This window comes from Elgaria multicarinata, chromosome 10 (genome assembly GCF_023053635.1).
Source record: "Elgaria multicarinata webbii isolate HBS135686 ecotype San Diego chromosome 10, rElgMul1.1.pri, whole genome shotgun sequence".
NCBI lineage: Eukaryota > Metazoa > Chordata > Lepidosauria > Squamata > Anguidae > Elgaria > Elgaria multicarinata.
Genome location: NC_086180.1, coordinates 39069981 through 39096967, shown reverse-complemented (window position 1 = coordinate 39096967; position 26987 = coordinate 39069981). Strand labels below are relative to the sequence as shown.

Genomic DNA, 26987 nt, shown 5'->3' with positions numbered 1-26987 from the left:
GAAGAAAAATCAAGGAGGCAGAAACCAGAAATTTAGTTAACAATAGCTAGAGAAAAAGCAGACGGGAGCAAGATTATGAAATTACACAACTTTGAAATATTAATAAAGGCTAAGAGGGCTATCATGGTTGAACGTCTGTTCTGTTAATGAATCAAGCAGAATTTTCAATAGATCATAAATTAAGTGTTTTTAAGGACTACCCCCACCCTGCAATAAGATTATTCATGCAAGATTATTAAACAGTTGAATAAGGAGTTTCCCTTCACTGCTTACAGTTAAGCATTAAACACAAGCTGCAGTAGAATAAAAAAAAAGTACTTGCAGTTTCAAGACAAGCTTGTGGTTTTACGTACCATTTCATCTTTGCTTTGATTCTTACATGACAATTCTGTGTCCATAGGTTCATCGTTGGGATCACCATCTGTACTTTGCTTCTCTATTACAGATGCATTAGCCACGCTGAAGATTCCATGGACATTAACACGTACTTTCACCTTCACTTTTGAATTGTCACCATCATGTTGGGGTCCAACATTCTGAATAACAAAATGCCCTAAACAATATAAAACACACAATGGTCATTGGTTTGTTTCCTCATGCACTAAGGAAGGATTCATATCTTCGTTCAGTTCCCACATGACTGGCTATATTTACAAACACATTTTAAAAACATATAATGGTCAGCACTGACAACTTCTAGATTAAATCTTGCTCAGACAGATGTTGTATAGCTGGTGCCTCTTCTGTTGCTGATCAGAAGCACTGCAGATCTTTCTGCCTCCCCCCGCCTAATTAATGAGAAAAGGGGCATTCTTGACATAAAACTACAGCTGGAAAGGACGTGGTATAGCAGCCATTGCAGACTTCCCAGCAAGGCATTTTGTCAAGTACAGCATGTTATTTAACAGGTACATTTCAACAAACACTAGTGCATGTTCACTGATACAAATTCATGCCCAGAGATCTATGATGTGTGTGTGTGGTGTGTGTGTGTGTGTGTGTGAGTTCAGACGACCCGCTAATCAATTTGGGGGGGGGGGTAATAGGAACAGAGTGTGTCATCTGAACTCAGCCTAAGTGTGTGTGTGTTAATTATCCAATTAAATTACTGCACGGTTATAAACACTTGTAGTTAAATATAGAAATTAGCTTCAAACAGGCTCAGGTTTGTTTTTTAAATGTCAAGGAAATGACACACAAGATCAACTGCTTATTTGTAACTGTAGTTCTTTTGATTGGACATCTGTTTAGTCTCACATATGGCTTCCATGCCTGCACAGAGCAACATTTGAAACCTTAGAGCAATTGATGTCTTTTAAACACTTACTCAACTACATTGTACAAAGGAAAAGCTACAATTTAAATTAAAATCAAGACATCACTATGACTCTTTAACCTTAAAGCAACAAAACTGCATAAAGAAGAAAGCTGTTGTAGCCACCAAATATAGCTCCATTCTATCACATTCATCTACTCCCCCTGTCTACTATATAGTCCATGGGTTCTCAACAAGGGGGGAATTCCCCCCCAGGGGGAATTTTAGGGTTCCAGGGGGGGATTGGGACCACTATTCAGCAAAGTATGATGTCCTGTAGATTATGTCTTCCTACACGTTATTAAAAACGTCCCAGAAAAGTGTCATGCCGTCTGCAAAAGCCAGGCCTTTGCTCTCTTTTCCCTCCCTCCCTCGCAATCCTAGAAGTTTCAAGCTTCCCATTTAAAGGGGCAATGCAAAGCATGGGAGCTGAGAATATAAAAGGGGCCATGCTTTGCGTTGCCCCTTTAAATGGGACTAATATAGAAAAAAATAAAAGATTTTCAATGTTATATGCATATTATTTGGAATGCACCTTTTGAGTTAGACTATCTTGGGGAGGGGGAATTATATTCTGAACAATGGTGAAAGGGGGGAATGGAGCAAAAAAGGTTGAGAACTACTGATATAGTCAAAACCATTATTATTCAGCTGAGTATTGCTAAATTATAAAGTGTAACTGATTTAATTATCTGCTGAAAAATTCTTGAGTTGGGAATCCAATGAGTCCAGTGGAATGTCTGACTTTCTTCTTTTGAATGGCAGATACTCCATGCTATATTACAAACTGGTTTTGAAAACTCCCCTAAGTTTCTCAAGAGAATTGACATACAATTTGATGAGATCCTGTTCTAAAAACACAAGTCCAAATCTCCTCTGGAAGCATGGAACTTGACACATAGTTCTAGAAATGCAAAAATCTAGGTTCAAAGAGAGAAATATGGTCTAGATTAAAAGTTAAATGCATTCAAGGACAAAGCACAGCTGAAAGCACTGTACATGAGGATCAGTGATTGAATAATATCGAGATGAGCGATTTCCTGTTACGCAAGTATTCAAGTATTTGAACAATGGCTCCCACTCAAACTTAGAACACATTGTATTGTCATGCTCAAAAATTAAGGAAACATTTTACCTATTCTTGTATCTGGATAAGGAACATCATGTGGATGGGTGTAAAAGGCTTCCAGATCAAAGGGCTCCTTCTTGTGGAAAGTAATAACTTTTGAGAATGGAGCAGCATGGTTTTTGCTGAAGACTTCACATTCACTACAGAAAATAAAAGGGTGGACAATTAAAACCCAAAGGGATCAGCTGTTAAATCACTAGGAATGAGTTGCCATAATGTGAGAAGTTCAAGAAAAGACCCCAAATAAATCCTATGATTATCAAAGAATTCTAGTTCTTTGGAGTGCTCTCTTCCTGGACATGCAAAGCTTCAGATGTGTCCCAAAAGCTGCTGATACCTTTGCAATGTTGCACTGCATGGTATTCTTCTTCCCCACTATGAGCATAAGCTCCAAGCCCAAAAGAAAGAAGGTAGGGATGGCTCTTGTCTATGTCACACCAAGTTTCAGAGCTGCTCTCCAGAGGGAAGGAAAGAGAAACGCCTGCCATGGGGCCCACAGCAAACAGATTTGTGAGGCCCTGCTCTTGTCCTAGTTTCCCTCCCTGGAAAGTGGGAGGGTAAGAAGATCCCTATATATGTGGATGAGACAGAGGTTACATATCATTGAGTGACCATATGGAAAGGAGGACAGGGCTCCTGTATCTTTAACAGTTGCATAGAAAAGGGAATTTCAGCAGGTGTCATTTGTATGCATGTAGCACCTGGTGAAATTCTCTTTTCATCAGTTAAAGCTGCAGGAGTATAGTTAGAGTGACCAGATACAAAAGAGGGCAGGGTTCCTGCAGCTTTAACTTTTGTGATGAAGAGGAAATTTCACCAGGTGCTGCATGTATACAAATAACACCTGCTGAAATTCCCTTTTCTATACAACTCTTAAAGATACAGGAGGCCTGTCCTCCTTTTCAAATAATCACCCTACATAACATTTTCCACAACTTAGTAACCACCCATCTTAACATGAAAGGGCATTTTTGCAAGACTATGTCATTAAACAAAATGAGAAGGAAGCTTCTTCGTGGCAGCTTACATATTAAATTCACTATGTGACTTAGCCTGTTCATAAATAATCCAATTAACATACCTAGAAAGGTTACTGTACTATAAATGGCAAATCTAACCTACCTATTGTTATTTAGACACACTACCTGTCTACTTGGTGTTTTTATACCCTTGAATCTGAAAATGCTTACCCCATTCCTTCCTCATAAGATGACTGCCATCTCAGAGTAATTGAGTAAGGAACAACATCTGTGATGGAAAATTCACGGACTTTAAATGCTGGAGAAAGAATCGCACACTAGAAAAGAGATCAAATAACACTGTCATGTGATTGATACACATTTGCCTTATATGAAGTATTAGTTAACGTTATAATCTCCCACATTAATTAGACTGATGAAACCTTAATAACAGTTTGCTATAACAGACACCAACATCAAGAGCCACATAACATGTGCAATGTACAACAGAAGGAAGAATGCTAACCCTGTTCCCAACAAAAAAAGCTATGCAAGACTTTACACAGCTTGCAAAAAGATTCCATTTGTTCCAAGAAACAGACCTCAGTATTAGAAATAATGTATTTAATTTTTTAAAAATATGACATTATATCAGTGCTTTGCAGTAGCTAAGCACAAGTTCAGTATTTTTGCTATGTCGGCCTTAACCAAAGGATTTCTGTAATAATCTGACTAAAAGAAGCATGCTGTAATTACAACTCCCAGAAATGTAAAGTAATTTTGTTGACTAATGTAACAGTGTTAAGTAAACTTACTTGTAATGCACAGCCCCTTGCAACAGCTTCATCTGCATTTAGTGTGGTACTTATCTCTTTACAGAAGAATTTACAAATCTGCTCCTTCACAGCTGGGATTCGAGTTGCTCCACCTACTATTTCTATACTGTATATATCTTCACGCTGCAGTTCTAGGAGACAAACAGCACAGAATTTGTTTCCATAGATGGAGGGGGAAAATGCACAGGTTCCAATATTGGATGTGCATGCATGTGTGTAGTGGTGCTGGTGGGGAGAAAAGCACTTAGGCAGAGGGGCTGCAAGGCTGGGAAAGGGCTCTGTACTACTCACCCACACGTTCCTTCTATTGCTAAAACTGGGACGTCCCCTTACTCTCTACATGATTGTGGCAAATCCATGCATAAACAATCAGATCTGCTACCCTTACAACTAGTTTGGGCTTAAACTTAAAACTAAAAACTAGGCGGAGTGTGAATATCTGTTACACTCGGGGCCAGAGCGTGAGATAGTTGAACCCTTGGTAGCACGCTGTGACGAGTTTGCACGGCACTTTGAAGATAAAGTCGCTCAGATTCGTCATGAATTGGACACCACACTTAATGCAGCTCTACTAGTAGAGGCGTTCAGAGTGCCGTCCGGTTCAGTTTTATTGGATGAGTTTCAGTCATTAAGGCCCGAGGATGTGGACAAGGTGCTTGGCCAAGTCCAGTCAACCACCTGTGTGCTTGACCCTTGCCCCTCGTGGCTCATTACATCAAATAAGGAGGGGATCGCCGGCTGGGTCCAGGAGGTTGTAAATGCCTCCTTTATTTATTTATTTATTACATTTTTATACTGCCCAATAGCCGAAGCTCTCTGGGCGGTTCACAAAAATTAAGAGAGAGAGAAGGAGTGGTGCTGGCCTCTTTAAAAGAGGAGGTAATTAGACCACTCTTGAAGAAGCCTAATCTGGACTCGGAGGATGTTAACAACTACAGGCCGGTGGCTAATATCCCTTTCCTGGGCAAGGTGCTTGAGCGGGTGGTTGCAGGACAACTCCAGGCACTCTTGAATGAAACGGATTATCTAGATCTATTTCAATCGGGTTTCAGGCTTGGTTTTGGAACGGAAACTGCCTTAGTCGCCCTGTGGGATGACCTCTGTCGGGAGAGAGACAGGGGGAGTGCGACCCTGTTGGTTCTCCTGGACCTCTCAGCGGCCTTCGATACCATCGACCATGGTATCCTTCTGGATAGGTTGTCTGAGCTGGGAGTTGGAGGTACTGCGTTGCAGTGGTTCCGCTCCTACTTGGATGGCCGATTCCAGAAGGTAGTGCTGAGGGATTATTGCTCTGTGCCGTGGCTCCTAAGCCATGGGGTTCCACAGGGCTCTATCTTATCCCCTATGCTGTTTAACATATACATGAAGCCGCTGGGGGAGGTTATCCGGAGATGTGGACTGAGGTGTCATCAATACGCAGATGATACCCAGCTCTACCTTTCCTTTTCATCAAACCCAGGTGAGGCAGTGGCTGTTCTGAACCAGTGCCTGGGCACGGTAATGGATTGGATGAGGGCTAACAAACTGAGACTCAATCCAGACAAGACGGAGGTACTGTTAGCGGGTGGTTCATCTGTCCAGCGAGGTGATGTTTTCCCTGTCCTGGACGGGGTTGCACTCTCCCAAAAGGATCGGGTCCGTAGTTTGGGGGTGCTCTTGGATCCAGAACTGTCACTTGAGGCACAGGTGAACTCAGTGGCAAAGAGCACCTTTTATCAGCTTAGGTTGATATACCAACTACACCCTTATCTGGACAGAGATAGCCTAGCTACAGTTATCCTTGCTCTGATAACCTCTCGTTTGGATTACTGCAATGCGTTATACGTGGGGTTGCATTTGAAAACAGTCCGGAAGCTTCAGCTGATACAAAACAGGGCAGCCCGTTTACTAACAGGGACTGGCCGGCAAGATCACATCACACCAGTCCTTTTACAACTTCATTGGCTGCCAGTCCAGGTCCGGGCCCGATTCAAAGTGCTGGTATTGACCTTTAAAGTCCTAAACAGTTTGGGGCCAGGTTATCTGAAGGAACGCCTCCTCCCATATGTACCTGCCCGGACCTTAAGATCATCTACAGGGGCCCTTCTTCGTGAGCCCCTGCCAAAGGAAGTGAGGCAGGTGGCTATTAGGAGGAGGACTTTCTCCGCTGTGGCACCCTAGCTGTGGAATGCGCTCCCCAGAGAGGTCCACCTGGCGCCCACATTGTACTGCTTTCGTCGCCAGCTGAAGACCTTTTTATTCTCTCAGTATTTTAACACTTAATTTTAACTTAAATTTAAATTTTACTGTTTTAACTCTGTATTTTAATTTTATAACAATTTTGCTGCATGGTTTTTATCCTGGTTGTGCTTTTTATCCTGTATTTTGTATTTGTGCTTTTAACTTGTTGTTTTATTATGGTTTTAATTTTTGTGAACCGCCCAGAGAGCTTCGGCTATTGGGCGGTATAAAAATGTATTAAATAAATAAATATCAGGCAAATATGTGCTGTCTAGTCAGAAACTAGAGAAACACAAGACAGACAGTATAGGCAGGCCTAGCATCAGTGAGGTATCAGCTGCGACCCACTTTTTTTGTATTCCTGAAAAGCCTGCAGATACTATTCCTCTTGCACTTGGATGGTGCCATTTCATCTATGTAAGGATTTATACTTGGTGAATAAGTTAATTATTAGCATATAGTAACCCCACATAGGACTATACAGGGAATATACTAACGCTGGAATATATAATTTGTCGGTGGGTTGCTTTTGAACCCTCAGTGGCATTTAATAATTCTTAACGCAGTAGACAGTGCCTAGACTGGCAAACAGAAATCGAAGATGATAAAATATAGGTATCAAAAATAAGCTGAGGCAGTTTTTACTTACTGACTTGTTCCATCACTGCTCTTAAAGGAGGTTCTACTCTGGTCAGAAGTGATGCACATAACTGTTCAAACTGAGCCCTATTTAAAGGGGGAAATGCATTAAGTATCACAAGCAGAAATGGCTGCAATTTTACTTAAGCTTTATATCACTAAACACAATACCTGTTCATCTTGCTAGAGACATCAATATCATTCATGAAGCATTCTATGTTCATGGGAAGATCTGAAGCATTGGCACTCATGAGTTTCTTCATTTTTTCACACTCCTGGTACAAGCGCAACAGTGCCCGAGGATTGTCCTTCACATTCAGTTTATACTTAGTCCTGAACTCATCACAGAAGTAATCTACCAAAGCCTCATCAAAGTTTCTACCACCCAAGAATGGGTCAAATGTAGTAGCCAGTACCTGTGAAGTTAACAATGCAGCATGACAATTATAGGAAAGGACAATGTGTGACAGATATTCTTGTGCTTTTAGGTAGATATTTCAAGTACCATGCACTCAGTCTAATGCAATTTTTACTATAAATATCTTTTCCTAGCCCCCAAACTGATAACCACTTGGCATAGATGGCTGAGATTAAGGCTAAACTGTCTTGAAACTTCTGAAACCAAACATTTTGTATAAATTAATAATAATAAAAAACACCCAGGTAGTATTAAATGTTGTTTCAACTTCGTTTTACCCTAAAAATCACCTAAAAATATTTTTAAATAAAAATAAATTCAGTCATCTTCATGAATGTATGACCAATCCCAAACAAAACTTTCAGTGGCTTGTATGAACTGTAGGCTCTTTTCCCCTCTTTGGCCAAAAAACTACACTAACGATATATTATTTTCACTCATCTTCCCCCACTCCCAGCGTTCCTAATGCAAACATCACGGCAGTGGTGGTGGTAAATCCCCCCTGAAACAACCGTATCCCCTGATCTCAGTGGGCAGTGCTCTACCTACCACCGCATGGAGCCCTAGGGACTTTAAAAGGTTGCCCTACCCGGTAGTAAATGATTCTTGGCTTGTAGCAGGCACCTATTTTCTAAGAAATCATTCAGCAATAGAGCACTTTTGATCCATCTTAAGTGTCAAAATTCCTCTTAGAAAAAAAGTTACAATTTAAAGTTCCTGCTGCTCTAAGGAGCACTCTCTGTCTCTCTCATATATATGAGTGAATTTTATATGTCTAAAATGCTTATTAGCTCACCCGGCTAAGTTAAATTTGACTTATTCAGCTACAGGTAGAGCTAACATTCATCAGTTTAGGAATTAATCCTTAAAGTCTTCCCGTTGAGTGGTTTGATAGGATTCAGAACAAAAATTTGCACCTGAAAAATAGCTAATACTGTCTCCATTAAAAAGAGAGTTAAAGGTCCCTTTCCATATTGAGTGCTGCATGCGAGCTACTTCTGATTTGAATATGCAACCTACGATCAGCCCATGGCCTGCTTCATGACATGTGAACCTGGACACTATGTGTTATTTGTGGGTTAAATAACCCAAAGTTAACCTAACTAATTGTAGGTTCACTTTCGGTTGTCTAACCCACAAACAACCCATAGTTTCTGGATTTGCACGTGACGAAGCAGCCTATGATTGGGACAATCGGAGATTGCATCTTCAAAGCAGTAACAGCATGTGGCCTAGCAAATTGTGGGTTAATTTGCCACTGTTACGTGAAACGGGTCTTAGTTTATACCATGGCAAATCATCGAGAAATTGAAATACTAGGCAAAACCATATTTATTTATATGCATTTTAAAAAGGAATGCCTGAAGAATTCAGAAGGATTGGTCACAAATAGCAAGCACTGCTAAGCAGCTACAAATCTGCCACAGCACATGATTTTTTTTCTTGGTAATCGTGACAATTCCCTGTGCTTCCTTATCTTTCTGAATTATACCCTAATTCAACAATTTACCTTCAATTTTCCTTTGTTAAAAGCACAAATAGAAATTTGGTATGCAGAGTGTCCCATGTCTACAAAAACCACATTCCTTGGTCTCTCCTCCAGGGTTGGAAGATCTTGTTTATAAATTCCATAGGCCAGTGCAACTGCAAGAGCATAAATAAAAAGTTTTGTGAAACATAAGTTGCTTTAAAATTATACCATAAATCATGGAAATTATAGAAGCATACAATATCTTCAGGTTCTTAGTTCACTTTTACTTGCACTACAATAATCAATTACCTTCAAAATGCCTTAGGAAACATACCATTTTATATCTAAATACTACCAGCGTTTGAATCAATCAATCACCTTTTGGGAGAGATCACTTGATGCTCCCCAACTAATTTAAAATTAATTAATTAATTTAATAACATACACAGATAGAATGTGCAAATCAGTCATTGTATGTTCCCGTATCCCTAAAGCCTGCAAAAATAGCTTTACTTTTATAAACACAAAAACTTAGGAAGTTTCACATGTCAAAAAAGTTTTAAGTGGCAGTTTGGATATTGCATCAACTTAACCATCATTAAGACTATTTTTTGAATCAATTGGAAATATGCATGGTATTGTTTGAAACACAAAGTAAATCATGCATCTTAGGGCTATAATATAATGTCACTCTTCTGATGTCTATGAATTCCTTTAAGAGTACAATCCTATATAAGTCTACTCAGAATTAAATCCCACTACATTCAGGGCTTACTTCCAGGTTTGTGGGAAGAGGTTGCAACTTAAACATTTTCTTTTTGTAGGAAACTCCTTCGGTATAAAGAAGTGATGCTCTACTACATGTTAAAACCTCTCCTGCTGCATACTTTCATTTCTAAAAAAGTGGGTGAGTATTTAAGGCTTACAATTTAGCTAGAAATAATGTTCATCTCAACAAAGTAAAATGTGTACGTTTTAAAACAGTCAGCATCAATTTTGTTGTTATACTTCTACTAGATGGACTGCATGTTTTAAGCCATAAGCCATATGGTGCAGGATTGAACCACGTCGTATGTGTTTCAAATTATGCACCAAGAATTACATCTGCCTTTTTTTTTAAGATGAAAGCAATAGTTCCAAAGCAATAGTTCATATTAAGGCTGGGATACAAAGATTCCAGTCTTAATAAGAGTTTTGTTGATGGGATACAATCATATATGCATTTACCTGGGACTAAGCCCTACTGAACTTAAGGATGACTTATTTCTGAGTAGATATGTATAGGAGTGTTTTGTGAGTCTACAGAAAGTTTTAGAAGAAACCATATCGTAGAGTAAGCTTTACATACTAAACTGCTCTAGAAGTGAGTCATGGTGTAGTGCATAATCTTAGCAGCTGCTTTGACTACACACCTTTACTCTCTTCTGTAAATTTGATGCTAAACCAAGATGTATTCTATATAGTAATTATCAAGCCATGAGTTTACCTGCTGTAGTTTCATTCATTAGCCTCAGGCAGTTTAAACCTGCTACTTGAGCAGCTGCCATTACTGATCTTCTCTCAGCATCAGTAAAAAAGCTTGGGATCTGTTGAAAAGATATTTTGTTGTTACATTAGCTTCACTGTTAATGCATTTTACACAAGACAGAAAAATCCTATACACCTTATTGCAAGAAGTTTACAAATCTAGCAAAAAAATGAATAAATAGGTGAACAATGTTAGTAGAGTACTAAATAGAAGCTATACAGTCATTTTGATGCTGCTCATACTAGCATTATGTTTTGAGGATCTGACTGTGTAAGTTTATTCAAGGAACCAAACTTCTACTTCAATCCAGATTCAGTTTCAACAGAAGTATTAGAGTAAAAAAAAAAATCAAAAGAGCGAACAATAACATGTTAAGCTAAAGTATTTCTACTAAGTATGTAGTAAAAATACAATAAAAAGTCACCAAAATGTTGTGATCTATTGCTGATATTTGCAGGAGGATTGATATATTAGCAGTTCAGATCATATAAACATACAAAAATGAATTTAAAGATTTTAACTCTGTATTGATATTTTTTCCTCTTCATTTTTATTGTTCACTGCTTGGGAACTTTACTGCAAGTAAAGTGGTATATAAATATTGTAAATAACCACAAAAATGGATGATAGGAAGATGCTTAAAGCTTGGATCCTGGTTACATTCAGATTTCTTACATTTTAGTCAAGAATCTATAGAATATGTTGTTCTAGCTGTTACCAATTTACGGACTAAACAAAAAGTATAGCTTCTACTTATTTGTTACACTGAAGAATGAAGTGCTTCTGGACTATGTACTTTGCGTGAGAAGACATTCCAGCAGACCACAACAGGGGGAAGAAGAGAAGGGAAACAGGGCCACTTCTTCAGTGCAGCCAAGGGACCACAAACTTTTGGCTCCTCCTGCCCTTTAGCTGTTTCCCTCCCAGGTGATCACTATAAGACCTGGTACCTAAGGACTACTACCCAAGTTTGCTAATTTTCTTCACCCATCCAATCATTTTTTCTTTTGTGTCAGGTCATTTTTAAGCTCTTGATCTAAGAGGAGGAACTGTAGCTCAATGGTAGAGTACTTGCTTTGCATGCAGAAGGTCCCAGGTTTAATCCCCACCATCTCCAGGTAGAGCTAGGAAAGAAACCTGCCTGAAACCCTGGAGAACTGGTGCCAGTTAGTGTTGACAATACCAGGCTAGATGGACCAATGGTCTGACTCAATATAAGGCAGACAAAGATAGTTTCAGTAGCCTCCTTTGCGACAGGAACATAGGAAGCAGTGTTATAACAGGTTGGACTATTTGTCTATCTAGCCCAGGCCTGTCTACACTGACTGGCAATGGCTCTCCAGGGTCTCTTATCACCTGCTAACTGATCCTTTTACCTGGAGATGACTGGGACCTTCAGCATGCAACAAACCATGTGGCCCAGTACTGAGCTACAATCCTTTCATTTTGCAATCTAATCAATGGAGAAGACAGCACGTTATGTAGGCCCAACCACTAATTTTACTCAGAGTTAACTTTGAGAAGATTTTACAAATAGTGATTGCACCAAGTAAGTGAAAGGGCTTCTGTGGCTCATATTTTTCTATAAGCACTTCCAGCTGAAACAAGTTTCTGGGAAGCAAAACCGTTCTAGCATACTGTGTTTTCTTTTCAGAAACAGATTTCATTTTAATCTTTCCCAGTATTATTAACTTTTATAAAATATTCCCAACTTACCGAAATTACACAGTCTGCTACAGGTTTTTTAAGTGCACCTTCCGACGTCTCTTTAAGCTTAACTAATAGCATGCCAGTAACCTGTTCAATTGCAAAAGGTCTCTCTTCATCCAAGTACCGCACCTATAACATAAAAAATTCATGTAAGCACATAGTCCCAGAAGGGATGCATTTTACCATGATGTGTTTCCAATGCTTAAGGCAGAGGAGGGCAACTTGCAGCCCTCCAGATATTTTGGCCCACAACTTCCATCAGTCCTAGCCAGAGTGGCCAATGGTGAAGGATACTGGGAGGTGTAGGCCAAAACATCTGGAGGGCCAGAAGTTGCCCACCGTTTAAGGTAACCTCTTAAAATATTGTCAGAAAATATAATCACCCTCTAAATCATGTAACAGATACTATAACCCAGTAAGAGTGATCCATGGTCCTTATGGCCTCTTTTTCAGACATATACTAAAATGTGTAGCATGAATTTGACAAACATGTATCATACAGATACACTTATTAGAGGGATAGGATTGGTCAGTTTCCCATTCAGTATACATTCAATCACAAGAGTTTTGTTTGGAAAGTAGTAAATTCAATTTTTTTGGGAAGGTACTGTATGACTGAACGGACATAGAACACAAGTAGAATCAGTTTTTAATGCCCATGGTTGCCAGCCTCTACCCATCTCATATTCTGCTCGCCTTCATTCTTTTCTCTACACATTACCTGCTTCCAGGTAGTTATCTCTCTGTACTCTAGGTATATCAAGCCTTGCTGCTGAGGAATATACCAATTTCACAGTAGCATACGAAACAAAACAAGTTGCAATGGGCATACAGCTGAGGAACACAGTTTTCAAATATTTCCCCCTGTTTTTACCAGTTAAGAGGATAAGAAATGGACCATGCTTTAAAAATCATATTAAGAAGTAGCCCAAGAATGTAACATAGTGCATATCTTCCCCTCTGCCATGGAGAGGGAATTCCTCCCCCACAAGCCTTCTCCTTGGTTTTGCTGCTCCGCTGCCGGCTGTTAGTCAGACAGTTTAATATGGGCAGTGTCAATATTTCAATTTCACCTTCCAGAAGTATCCAGATCTTCATCATACCCTTGTTTTGATATTTAGCATTTGGCAAGACAAACTCAGCTTTCTGCATCCTAACAGTTTAATTGTAGAAATCACAGCAGGGGCTGCCACACTCACCTTTACTCCTACACTCCCGTTAGGCAACTTCTGAAGCTCATAGGGCAGTTTGATTCTTTCAGCTTTTATAAAAGGATCATCAAATGCTCTCCCATGCAGTTTTTTGAATCCATGTAACGAATTCTTAACATTTGTGATTATCTGTGAAAGTATAATATTGCCATTATTAATTTCCCACATTCATATTAAAGCTTACAATTCTACAATGATTTGCACGAGTTAACTTCAAACCACTTTTCAAATTCATCCGTAGTAAAAACAGTTTGCATTGTTTTTATTTTTTAAGGCTGCAATCCTATACTCACTTACATGTATGTCCCATGGAATGCAGTGAGATTTACTTCTCAACAGACATGTATAGGATTGCAGTGTTACTGTGAACCATCTTGCGCACAAAGGTGTGGACTATAACTTTAATGGCTAAAAGCAAGTATACCAATTTTATTCGCATACAGTTGCTCAGTATAGTTAAACTGTGGCTTCTCTCAGGCTGGCCATAAAAATGCCATCATCATCAGCAGCAGCAGCATGATTCAATTGTCAAACACACACTGTTTTCAAGTACTTTAAGTTCCTTAGTTAAATGGAATTGTTTTCTAAGTCATTTAAGAGTACTACTTCCAAGGGCAGTTTCTACACTCCACTCTTATCCAATTAAAACAACTTATTTGTGAAATGTTCACTATTTTCAACAAGATTTGCTTTGCTTTGAATGAGCTCTGAGATATTTGTGTTCATAGTAACCACTGGCCCTAGACACTCTCAGTCAAATTAGTTTGAGGCTTGAGATTAGGAATTAGTATGCTGTGTTTTTGGAGTTAGTAGATAAAAACTAAAAACTGCTCCTGTGTAAGATGACATCTTTCACTAAAGTAACAATCAATTATTGTTTACCTGGCTCTTTGCTGCATTTCCAATAGTCCGGGCTTTAGATCCTAATGATATACAAGCTCTGAAATACAAAAGAGATTTTCAGTTCGTATACGAGCCAGAAAAGAGCAAACAGACAGTTATTAGTATATAAAGACCTGTAACAAATGTTATCGTTACATTACATAAAATTATAGGGCCACATTTGGGGCCCTATGTTAAGGGTGAACCAAATAAATCACATTCCACCATTATAGAAATTGAGTGAGGCGGGTGGGGGTGGGGGTGGGGAGGCAGTAGGTTCTATGGCTTATATTCAGAAAATGGCTTGGAGGGTTGATCTGAAACTTGGCAGTGTAGGAGAGATCTGTTTGAAGATGATCTGAACTGATGGAGTTGGAAAGGGTAAGAAATTGTTTATTTATAGGAATTTAAAGTGTAACAAGCAACCCCAGCAACTTGACAAGTATTGTCTGTTTTCTTTTCATAGATTTTACTGGGGCTAAACTTATGGGCTATTTGTACAATATCTTTCAGGAAGCCATTGTTGTGTGAGATCAGGAAGAGGGTCTAGTATGTCACGTGTACCATTAGTAGTGTAAGAAGTTTGTAGTTTTTTTCTGTCCCTTTTCATACCATGGAAGTTCATAAGGTCTGAAGTTTTGGGGAAAGTAGGAGCTGCAGCGTTAATTCTATTTTAGACATGTGCATTATTCATGCTCTTGTTGTCTTATTATACTGCAGGGATGGGAAACCAAAATGTGGGCCTTTTTAAAAGTATAACTTAAAAAGCTAACACATTCTGAAATCCAGTTTTCTCTGAGACATCCATTCTCAGACTTTATATGGACAGATATTTCTTTAACATTCTAGGACTTCTTGTTTAAGAGAAAGAGAGAAGTGTGTCTTCCTGTGATATGGCTTCTTAAGAACTACCACTGTGCCTTAGCTCATGCTGGCATTTTCTGTGTACTTTGAAGGAGTCATTTCTGCTGTTATATGTACAGGCCCCAGAAGACTGCAAAACTTACAGGCCCCAAATAAGAAAAATCTTCTTTTTCTTCTTATCATAAGGTGTAAGTAAATAAGCCATCTTTATTTTACAAGTTTATAAGCTTATCAGAGAGTTGTGCCACAGGAATTTTGTTGTGATAAAAATTTGTTCAGAATTTTAAGGAGAAAGAGCTAATATTCAGCAGTCTTTCAGGTTAGAAAATTAATCTAAAGAGGCCAAAACTACTACACATTAACATGGTTGACCAATACAAGAAGGAAGTTTAGATGTTAACGGGCTCCAAATGTAAGAAAGGAGAGGTGTGCGCTATATATAAGTTTATCTTTCTAAAAATACGGCAAACTGATTTGAAAATAATCTTAAACCCACATTAGAGAAAGATAGGTTGGATGTGATCAAATGGGCTAAATTTCCAATTTCATGGCTGGTGTAAGTAGCTGTTGTGAAAATGAAACTGCTTCTAAAATGTAAAGACTTATTTTCGTCACTTCTGATTAAGATCCCACAGTAGGTATTAAATAAAATTCAGTCAAAAATAAATAAATATATATGAAATTCTAAAACACCTAGAATTAAAGCAAGCATTGACAGCAGCAAGTGTCAAAGGGTGTGACACAAATATCAAATTTTGCATATTAATATCATACAGCAATACTGATGGCATTAGTTCAATGGTTCCTGAGAACAAAATGAGATCAGAAAGACAATAGCAAAAGTCTGAGAGAAGTATAGGTCAATATTAGCCCCAGACATTTTACCCCAAGTAATAAATTAAGTCAGATTTCAAAGAGCAAGAGAGATGGGAGATTTGTGTAAACCGCCCAGAGAGCCCTGGCTATGGGGGCGGTATATAAGTGTAAATAATAATAATAATAATAATAATAATAATAATAATAATAATAATTTTAGTAATTGGATAAGAGCTAGTTTTGGCTGTTTTAGGAGCTTTAAATCCCAAGGTATATATTTTTCTTATGATCAGATTCATCAGAGAAGGAGTAAGGAGTATGCTTTACTATCCAGCTCAAAGGTAGCTCTAAGATGGAAGTAACCACAGAACATAAGATACCACACTAGATCCATATTGCCTAAATAACCTATCTGTTAAGGGCATGGCCCAGCATTTTGGAGCTTTACCGAATATGGAAATGCTTAATACAACATATTAAAACCTAAAGTTTTTTTGTTGCTAATTGACTGAAGTTGTTTTGCTATTAAGCTATCCAACTAGCAATGCCATCATAAACCACTGCAATTCTATAACAGCTATTACATGGACTGAACTTGCATCAATGTCTCAAAAATTCAAATGTAAAACCACCAGCATAATCTGTACAGCAGAACCTTGAACAATGATCCTGACACCTGCCTATGTCTTCCAATTTAGCCTGTTTGCTTTATTCACCCTTAAAGGACAGGTGGTAATGCTCAATCCCAGGAATCTCTCTCAGAATTTGGTGAACTAACAGATTGAGAAGTCCATGTAATTTTTTTTTAAAAAAGGCAGTCACATTTAGATTTTCACATACTTTTGTTCTACCAACCCCACAGATAAATAGTGCAAGCCAAGTATTTAGCCATTCTTTCACAAAAATAGGAATTTCCCATAGACTTACAAATCTTTTGTCATGGGTACCCACAACAGTTGCCCAACAACGTACATAACTATTGCAGCATCATAGATCGCACATCAGATCAGTTTTTCCAAGCTATACTTTAAAGCATCATAAAAACATGCAGAGCCAGTTTGATCAGATATCCTTGCAAGACACAAAAAATGAACGTGTACCATAGGCAATGGGCGGGTTTGCACGCCTTGGTGGATTATAAGTTATTCATCGTAGCTTATTGCTTCATCCCTCACTTGATTGGGCAATTAAACTATGTCTGTAGTTTATTCCCCACTGCTCTTCCTCCCTCTATAGTCCTCCCACTCGGCCTGGATGGCATCCCAGCTTCCTTTGGCTGGAAGCCGTATCACCCTAACCCTTGCGATGAAGCTACATCATGTTCCTCTCTCTGATTGGTCAGCTGCCCACTAGGGGCATCTTCTTGTGCCTTCTGTTTCTTCCTTATCGCTCCCGATCTCACTCTGATTTTGCTTTTCATGGAAAAGTAAGCTGAAATAATCCCTTCCCCACTTCTTATTCCTATCCAACAGTCCAAAAGTTCAAGCCTTTCCCTTCTCACCAGCAACAAACGAACAACTCAAAATAAATAAAAGGAAGTCTATTGGCATACAAAGCGGCTTATTTGGCTTTCTTAGAACTGAGCTTCCTTAATACTGCTGTGAATCTTTGCACCCAAAAGAGGGTAGCAGCTCTAAACCCTTCAAGGTTTGCAAATTTCATACACAAGTGGCCATCGTGGGGAGGTACCCTGGGCAGAACTAAAACCCTGCACAGCTATGCGTCTCTGCGGGGAAACAGGGATTTGACACTTTGGAAGTTTGCAGAGCACACCATTGAGGAGGGAAGGATTAGGATGGAGACAGGCAGAGAGAACAATTTCTTGCTAGGCAGATCTCAGAAACAGAGATTGCCCGAAAGGAGTAAAGTGGTGGCAGTGATTTTGACCGCTCTTGCTAGGCGAATTTGTAGGAGATGTGCTTAAACCACTTTGAGGCACCAGACAACAAGATAAGTCATGATGGCTTAAATAAACCTCAATGCAGACCGTGGCTTATTTTAGCTAAATAAACCACCATAGTTGGGAAAAACAGCACGCAGACGACACAATAATAATAATAAAAAAAATAACCATCATGGCTTAACATGTTGTCTGAGCCCACCCAGTCAATGGTTGTCTCTAATGTTATCTCCGTGTCTGGTACACAAGATTCCTGCACTCAAGCTGCTAGCATGATCACAAAGAAAGCTTTGAGTAGCAGATTCCAGAGGGGACACCCATTTTCCTGCCTGAAAATTCCATCTCTGCATATCTTTTTTAAAAAAATGTCTAAGGGAGTATGTCTTTTGATTTTTCCTTTATATAGTCAGCCTTCTATTGGCCTTGTTCAGAAGACACCTTAAACCACGGTGGTTAAGGCGTTTTTGTTAACAAAAAAGCCTTAAACACCATTTAAGGTGTCTTCAGAACTGGGCCATTAAAAATAAATGTACATGAATACTACACATGAAACTTGCAGTTAACAAAACAATCCCTTAACACACCTTTTCCACTTCCAGTTCCTCGGTCCTGCTTTTCAAACCCCCATAATCAATTAATACGTTACCACTTTACAGCTCTTCATCAGCCATAAGTCTATTCACATCAACCATACATATATAAGATCCCTAACAAGCTCATTTTTTTTTACTCTAATAAGATTTGGTACATGACAGAGACTGAAAGTATCTGGGATCTGAACATGAAAGCTTTACTTTAGAAATGTTTGGTTCACTAAATATACTATAATTATTAACACCAATTTTATTTTAATAATCCCTGATTATCTGTGCAGGTAATCATCCTGTTTCATACTTCTCACATTTCCAAATGGTAGGAAGTTCCAGGAGCAGATTTTTACAGGGACACTTCCTTTCTGAACAGATATGGGTGCTTTTCTTTTGTGAAATATCTATTTCTTTTCAAATGCACTTCAAGAGCAAACAGAAAGACAGATAACAAAAACCAACAGTATCCATCCTGGGCTGCTTCATGCCAGCCAACTGCAAAAATCATTTAAAATATTTGTATGCTATTTCTATAATTCAAAGTGGCTCAGCAAGAATGAAGTCATAAAGCATCAGCATCTAAAACCAAAGATTTATTAAAAGGACTGACACCATCTGGAATTTTCAGAGAACCACTGTAGAGAAGCTTTGTGTGGGTTAAATCCAAAGACAAGCTAGTGGAAGGACTTTCACCCTCTTTCTACCACCCAAGAAGCCTTCTACACCACCCAGAGGTCTGCTCTGGAAGATTCCCCAGACCTCCAGAGCAGATTTTGATGGCATGCAGGTGAGGAGGAATCACCCCTCCTCCTGGTTCAGAATGACAACATTGGATCCAACCTTATGAAAAGATCAAAGTAGTATCTAAGGCTCATGTGTGGCATACTGAGGATCACAAAATTGAGCAGGTTAAATGGTACTATCTGGGAGCTTATTTTTTTGAAACTTGTAGTTGAAAAGGATACCTTCAATCTATCAGACTAAAGGCAGATTGAAAGAATCCTGAAGTTCTGGATATTGGAGGGGGTTATAATAACCCCTACTCAAAGTAAACTACATCCTCAAATCTTATATAGATCAGAAAATTTGGGCTTCACCAAACTGGAAAAGATTCAGAATATTCAGCCTTTTTGAGTAACTCTTAAGAAATACTTCTTCAGTTCTCCGTCAAACTATAAAAGGCATGCTTCCTATGGCTATATCATTCCATTTTGTATTATCAATTTATTGAACTAGAATTCTTATAATAGAAACAGAGACTGACAAAACTTTATTTCCAGGAGCAGGGTTCTCCCACTCTAAGGCACAGGCGGACAGAAAGTAGATCAAGATCTACTGGTTGATCTCTGGATGATTCTCAGTAGAACAGCAAGGATTATTCACTCCTACTTAATTAACAGAAACAATTAGGCTCGCTCTTCACTTTCTAAGTTAGACTGCTGAAATGAAGCAAGCTTGTGTGTGTGTGTGGAGGGGTGGAGAACCAGGGGTGGATTCTTGTGTGAAAGGACTGTGAACTTATTACTTGTATATAAACAAAATATTCCTGGATTGAGGATGTGTTCAGCGACACCTTGTTCCTTAATTCTAGGAAGAAGTCAAGCCCCTCCCCGGTCATTATTTTGCACTTGGCTTCTCAGGGTTCTAGCAGACCTTGGCATTCTAGTAAAAAACAAGGTAGAGCCCACAAGACTAAATTCTGCCCACTGCTGTAGTAAGGGAGTTTCAGAAAGTATAAGACATGCAATGCAGAGTCATGTGGCTTTTTACCAGACTTTTTTTAAGAAACATGTTTTGAAGTGGACTGACCTAGGTACTTTATCTGACGTCCTGGTAACACAACATTATGTTTAATTATGATTTTATGAAAGCCATTTAAGAGACTTAAGAAATATCACAGAAGAATAGCCCTACTCTTTAATGGTTCCAACAGATGCCCCTGTAGTTTTAGATGATAGGGGCATTCTGTTTAAGATTTGCATTCATGGGGAGGAAGTAGCAGGTGATTTAACCTAATATTTGTTGAGTATATGAGTACCCCAATGTCTTTAAGAAGGTAATCTACACCAGTTTGCTGGTCAAAACAATAATCCTGGTAGGCAACAGCAATAGATGTGTAATTGAAAATATATATTTCTAAGTCTTTTCAGCAAAGCATGCATGTCAAAAATAATCACTAAAACATGCGTGTCAAAAGTAATCACTAAAATAATCCACCATGCAGGTAGTGGATTATTTTAGTGAATCAATGACTCCATACAGATTGTGGTATATTGTAAATGAAAGCATGGTCTTTGTTATAATCTAGTGTTTAAAAACAAATAAATCTTAAGTTGTATGAAAATTCTAGTAAAACATTTAAAAATTAGTAGAAATAAAACAGGCCCAGCCTGCTTACTCTTCGACCTGGTTCATACATAATGCTAAGCCATGATTTATTTAACTCTTGGGGTGTTGAATTCTGGCTTGTTGTGATGTGAGAAATGAGCCACACTAACAAACCATAGTTTGTTAACCATAAACAACCCAGAAAGAGCACCCATGCTTTACTGTTGAGTTGTGAACTCTGGGTTGTTTTAACCATGGGCTGTTATATATGAACCTAGAACCAAAAGTTGTTCATGAGCTGTTTCACCAGGCTACATAGGTGATGGGCAAGAGCAGTCAAAAAACCGAGCTGCTCTACATACCAAGTACTACAGCACCACAAAGGCATTTGGGAGACAGCGAGAGAGCAGGCGAAGGAGGAGGGAAACAACCCAGGAATAGAGAAAACAAACCATGGTTTGCTCAGTCATCTGCCAGAGAAACGCTGGGAAGGACAACAACCCATGGGTTAAATAAACAATGGGTTAGTGTTATGAGCAAACCAGGACCTTGCCACCAAACACTTCTTCAAAAAAAAACGGCAATTTGTCTGAAGGGTTAATAAGAAGGAGCATCGAGAGACTTCTTACAGAAGATCATTCTAAAACAGACAAAAAGAATATTGATTTGAGCCTTCACCCTGGCTAGTAGGTAGAAGCTGAGAATAAGCCACCAGCTATCCAGTGTCCTTAAGCAAGCCAGAAAGCACTCTTTACCCAAAATGTTGGAAGTGTAATCTCTTTATTTGAAACAACAAAATTGTATTCCTATAACAGTACATTAGAAATTTAAACCATCTAGAGATGCATAAAATGCCACTTTGATAGCAAAGTAAGTGGGAACAGATATCTAATTAGAGTTTAAGGTTTGAGAACCTCAATGAATAATGGCTAAAAGATTACTACCAGCATTCAGCCTGAAGTAGTTTTGTCTCAAAGCATATCCAAGCATATCCACACATTACATTTTAATCTAGAAAAGCATTTAAAAACCTGTCTCAAAACAAGTTTCAGTTGCTTGTCTGCATTTTTGAAGATGCACTTCCCTTGAAGATACGTTAAAGATCAAGATAGCCTAATGATGACAAGGACAATGTTATTTCAGTATTGGGGTAGGAGGAGAGAGGAAGGGGACTGCTTTAACATAAATATAATAAAACTGACCTGTTTATTACTTTTTGTGATGTTTATTAACATGCGTTGCAAATTTTTACAGTGAAACCTTTCTAGTAACTGTTTAACAAGCTTATTAAAAAGTGAAGCTAAGGCTTAACCTTTAGTCTTCCCCCTCAACTGCAATCAAGTCTAAGAATGCCTCAATTTGGACATAATGTTGAACCACAGTTTAGTACAATGGTAATGTGTCCGGGCATGGACTATCACGCTTCCTCCTGCAGTGCGGCCAAGAGGAAAGAGAATGGAATCATCCACTTCATTTTTTATACTAGAATGGTTTATTACATCCAGTAGGGACAAACTGAGAGTTTGCACGATCGCAGCACCGCTGGGAGGCACCACCCTTAAAATTCAAGTCGAGACTATGGCTTGTTGTTTCATCCGAACTCAGTGGAGCTGGGTTGTGTGAGAGTTAAACAACCTTTCCTTAACCCTAAAAAAGGCCATGGGTTCTGCAAGGATCGTTTAACCCTCGCACAACCCCACCCCCCGGGTTTGGACAACACAACAAGCAGCAGTTGCAGCTTGAATTTTACAGATGGCTGTAAGCCATGATGGACTGTTTGATCAAGAGAACAAGCCCACTGCGGTTAATTTAAACAATGGCTAATTTGAACTATGGGTTATTGTGGTTTATGATCCTCACTTACTTCAACAACCCACAGTTTAAACGTCTTTCAGCCTGAAGGCTGTATTCAATTTTGGACAAGCTCTCAAAGGCTACATTTCAGTGGTAGGCAGAATCAAAGGCAAAAGGGTGGGGCCAAATATTCAAAAAAAATACCAGCATATTGTAGCTTAAACCTTTTACTGGCAGTAACTAACCTTAAGGGAGGTATTTCAACCTTTCAAAATGGGGGGGGGGGGACTGCACACAATCCAGGAAGCTACCAAATTATTGTGGTTGGTGGAAGAGGGTGGGGTCAGACAAAGGGGCATGGCCATCTATAGAGCCCAGGAGGACCAGATTGGGAGCCCAAAACTGCTGGATTTGGGCCCCAGGCCTCAGGTACCTCTGGTTTCAACTGACAAGTGTTCCAAGTTCAGAACCAAGAAGAAACTCCCATTAGTTTAAACCAGGAAGCGGATGCTTCCAATCTCCTCCTCCTGGCTACACTTAAGGAGAAGAGGGAAAGATGGGAGTGCATAGGCCTAAGGCTCACCAAGGCTTGTTACCATAGCACTGAACTATAGTTTAGTATCATGTCCAATTCAGGCCACAGTGTAATTGCATTTGCTCTCATTCATCCCTTATTACTTTGCCTTCCCATGACTCCAATCCCATCCCACCAGTTCCCCTTCTTTCCTCACTGTCAAACTTAGATTGTAAGCTACTTATAGATCTGCAGGCACAAAGAAAAGGGAGTTGTTCCCTTCAGGCTTATTTAGGTCCTCTCTCTGGGTTTTTAAGGGGCGGGGTTTGTTAGCATCTAACCCTTTTACTTAAGGGATACTACTGGGTGCAGGAAAAACACACAGGCAGTATTCAACCTAATTGCTCATTAAGAGGGAATTGTGTAATCTTTTGGTGATCGGACCAACGCAAGGGGATGGCGATGACTGACAAACACTTGGCACTCCAAATTCTGACTACAAGCATGGGTAGGGACCAACCTTTTTTATGCTGCCAGGTGTCACCCATGTACACATAATCTTTTTTTTTTTAATGGAGCTCAACAGAACTCACACAATGACAAAATGGCAGGGGAGAGGAGATAGAACTTGACTAGGATGATTAAACAGAACAAGAAACAATCAGCATGGCTTCCGCAGAGGCTAGTCTCACCTCACCAACGTTTTCAAAATGTTTTCAGATTGCTGAAAATGAAGGTAGTTCGTGTGGGATCCCCAAGAGTTTTTGTATTAGGACTGGTGCTATTTAATGAATTCATAAATGATCTGGGTGACACTGTTGCAGTAAAGTCTGCAGATGACTCCAAATAATACAAGATGATGAAATCCAGAGCAGTAAAGTCAAGCCTTACTAAAGAAGTATTTCTTCACACACAAAACATGATTAACAGCACAGTTCTGGGCATGTCTAGTTAAGTCCCTCTGAGTGCAATGGTAAAGTATGTAAGACTGAAGCCGAACTTATGGAATTCACCACCACTAGATATTGTCAGTTTAGATAGGCCAACTATGAAAACCTATTAACCACAATAAATAAATGGAACCTCTAGAAGCAGCATCTCTCTGGGAACAGGATACTGAAGGCAAATAGGGGAAGGACATCATTTTTATGCCCTGTTTGTAGACATCCAAATATTAGAATAGACAGACCTCTGCCCTGACCCAGCAAAGACAGTCCTGTATGTGCACACTAACCTTTCCAAACTAATGTGTATTTTCATATTCCCACTGCATCATCAGTTTTCTGAGCAACAAAATTGTTTTCAGAGTAGCAGAGAGCAAATTAATGTCTGTGTTTTTTATTATCCAAACCCCTCATTTCTGCTAGAACTACACAGAGATAGTGCTCATTTACAACTCCTGGCTGTAACCCATGGAAACAAAGGACAGAGAGGAATCTCCACCTACTCCTTCATACTGTTATTATCCATTCAGCACACCAACTATTCCCTGACATCACCCTCCATGCCTGACAGCCAGGTGAGGCAATAGAACAAGCAGTAACAGGTCAAGGAGAAAGGAGGTTGTGCAGGAAGAAAGAACAGAAGAACCAAAGCTGAGCCAACTTCTTTTATCCAGCTTTTCCTTTTTCAGCCATACCAATCCCAGCCTGGTGATTTCAGACCATGGGCCTGTAAAAATGTTATGCATCACTGTGACCTGAATTGCACTCATCTGAAAAAATTTCCTCTGCTGAAGTGAGCATTACAGCTACCTTGAGCTTCAGGAAGAATTGCTTCAAAACCCAAATCTTGGGACTGTTTGCCAAAAGGGAAACACAATTTCTTTTGCCTCTGGCAAACCTGTGTGCCTGCTACTACAGCGAAGGATAGTGTGCTGATTAAAGGAGGAAATAATTGCTTCAGGATTACTAGATGGCACAACCTGCAGAACAGGGGTTTTCAACTAGTGGGTTGTGACTAACAACTGGATTGCACCCCAGCAATTTACATAGGGTGGGGGAGGGGGAGAGATGAATTTCTACAATTTCTGAAGGGAAGAACAAATAATAATAATAATAATAATAATAATAATAATAATAATAATAATGCGAGAGAAAGGGAAATAAAATAAAATCAGAAGTAGGACAACATTTGCATATGCTTAAAGATAAAAAGGAAGTGGGATCCCCACCACTGCAGGTCAAGGCTAATGGTCGGTTCCAAAGGTGGAAAGGCTGTAGACCACTGCTGATGGAGACTCAGGACTGTCATCATCTTGGGTGCAGAGATAAAGTATAGTGTAGGGTGACCATATGTAAAGGAGGACAGGGCTCCTGTATCTTTAACAGTTGTACTGAAAAGGGAATTTCTGCAGGTGTCATTTGTATATATGGAGAACCTGGTGAAATCTCCTCTTCATCACAACAGTTAAAGCTGCAGGTGCCCTGCCCTCTTTTTAAAATGCACTCTAATATAGGTCCTGCTGCTTTAACTGTTGTGATGGAGACGAAATTTCACCAGGTTCTCCATATATACAAATGACACCTGCAGAAATTCCCTTTTCTATGCAACTGTTAAAGATACAGGAGCTCTGTCCTCCTTTTCATATGGTCACCCTAGTATAGTGTACTCTGGAGAAAGAGGGGGGGAGCGAGGGAACTGGAAAGGCCGCAGCAGCTCAGTGGCAGCACACACGCTTTCGCGCCAGGCCCCAGGTTCAATTCCAGGCGTACCCAAGTTGGGGTGGGAAAGACGCCTGACTGAAACCCTAGAAAGCAGCTGCCAGTCAGTGAGCTAGATGGACCAATGGTCTGACACAGGGTAAGGCAGCTTCCTATGTTATGAAAAGAAGCACGTTGAGGGAGGGGAGGATAATTCAAGCCCGGTAAGGCAAGTTAATCACAGTGGAGGGGAGGGAATGCGCGCTTCGAAGGAGCCTTCGAGAAAATTAAAAGGGTGCCGCCGAGTGGGGGGGCGGAGAAGAGTACCTGCAAGCAAATGGTGGTGGCGGCGGGGAGCCTGTGCGCGCGGAGACCACCCGAGGGATGAGTGCAGGAGGAGAGGGAGAAGGGAGGCGGCGTCTGGCCACCTGCGCCAAGCGGAGATGCCACCATTTCAAGGTTTTATTACCCCTTCCCCAACCCGGCGCCCTCCAGGCGCTTTGGACGAAAGACTCCCACCATCCCTAACTACTAGGGCTGCTAACTGGGGCTGCTGGAAGTTGTGGTCCAAAACACTTAGCGGGCCCGAGGCGAGGCTGCGATAGAGGACCGGTATTTAATGGGGGGAAGGGGGGGGGAAGAGAGAGCGGGAACGCGAGCGCGCGTGCCCGCCGGCATGGCAGTTGGAGGCCGGGGGGACGACGACGATTCTCTGCCCGGCGAAAGGGCCCCACGACCGGCTCCGGCAGCGCCTGCCCGGGATGGCGGTTGGGAGGCCGGTACTCACGGGGTGCAGCGGTCGCTGTACTCGTTGGCGATGGTCTCGATGCCCCCGCTGCGCGCCACCGCGATGTAGCAGTTCTGGAAGCCCAGATCGATGCCCACCACAGACATGGCTGCGCCGGGTGCGGTCCGCTTTCTTCCTTCCTTCCTCCCCTCCCCGCGGCTGCTTCGGCGGCGGCCCCTGTCTCGGGCGAGCGCTCGCGGCTGCCTGCGGTTGCGACGCGATTCCTTTGCGCGGCTCGCTCGTTCTCTCACTGCGGAGCAACAGCCACCAACCGGCACTTGGTCTCCTCTGCGCAGGCGCGCCCCGCTGCCAAACGTGGACGCCGAGAAATTCCGGCTGCGGCAATCGGCACTTTCCGCGCTGATTCGGGCGCAGCCTCCCGAGTTCGAGAAAGATCTGGAAAAGGGGGCCAGGTGAGAGGAGCCGGTGGGAGGGAG

The 26987-nt window shown here is 40.4% G+C and overlaps 1 protein-coding gene across 1 annotated transcript in view; it reads right to left on the bottom strand.

Annotated features, from left to right (window-relative positions):
• Positions 1–26693, bottom strand: part of HSPA4L (heat shock protein family A (Hsp70) member 4 like) — a 37878-nt gene extending 11185 nt beyond the window's left edge. Inside the window, exons 1-12 of the mRNA XM_063136371.1 lie at positions 26551–26693; positions 14319–14376; positions 13425–13565; positions 12232–12354; positions 10474–10573; positions 9027–9160; positions 7270–7514; positions 7109–7185; positions 4219–4370; positions 3635–3741; positions 2451–2584; positions 354–553 (exon numbers count right to left, since the gene is read on the bottom strand). Coding sequence (XP_062992441.1) covers positions 354–553; positions 2451–2584; positions 3635–3741; positions 4219–4370; positions 7109–7185; positions 7270–7514; positions 9027–9160; positions 10474–10573; positions 12232–12354; positions 13425–13565; positions 14319–14376; positions 26551–26657 — 1578 coding nt within the window. The 5' untranslated portion in view covers positions 26658–26693. The remainder of the gene's footprint in view (positions 1–353; positions 554–2450; positions 2585–3634; positions 3742–4218; positions 4371–7108; positions 7186–7269; positions 7515–9026; positions 9161–10473; positions 10574–12231; positions 12355–13424; positions 13566–14318; positions 14377–26550) is intronic.
• Positions 26694–26987: the final 294 nt, after the last annotated feature.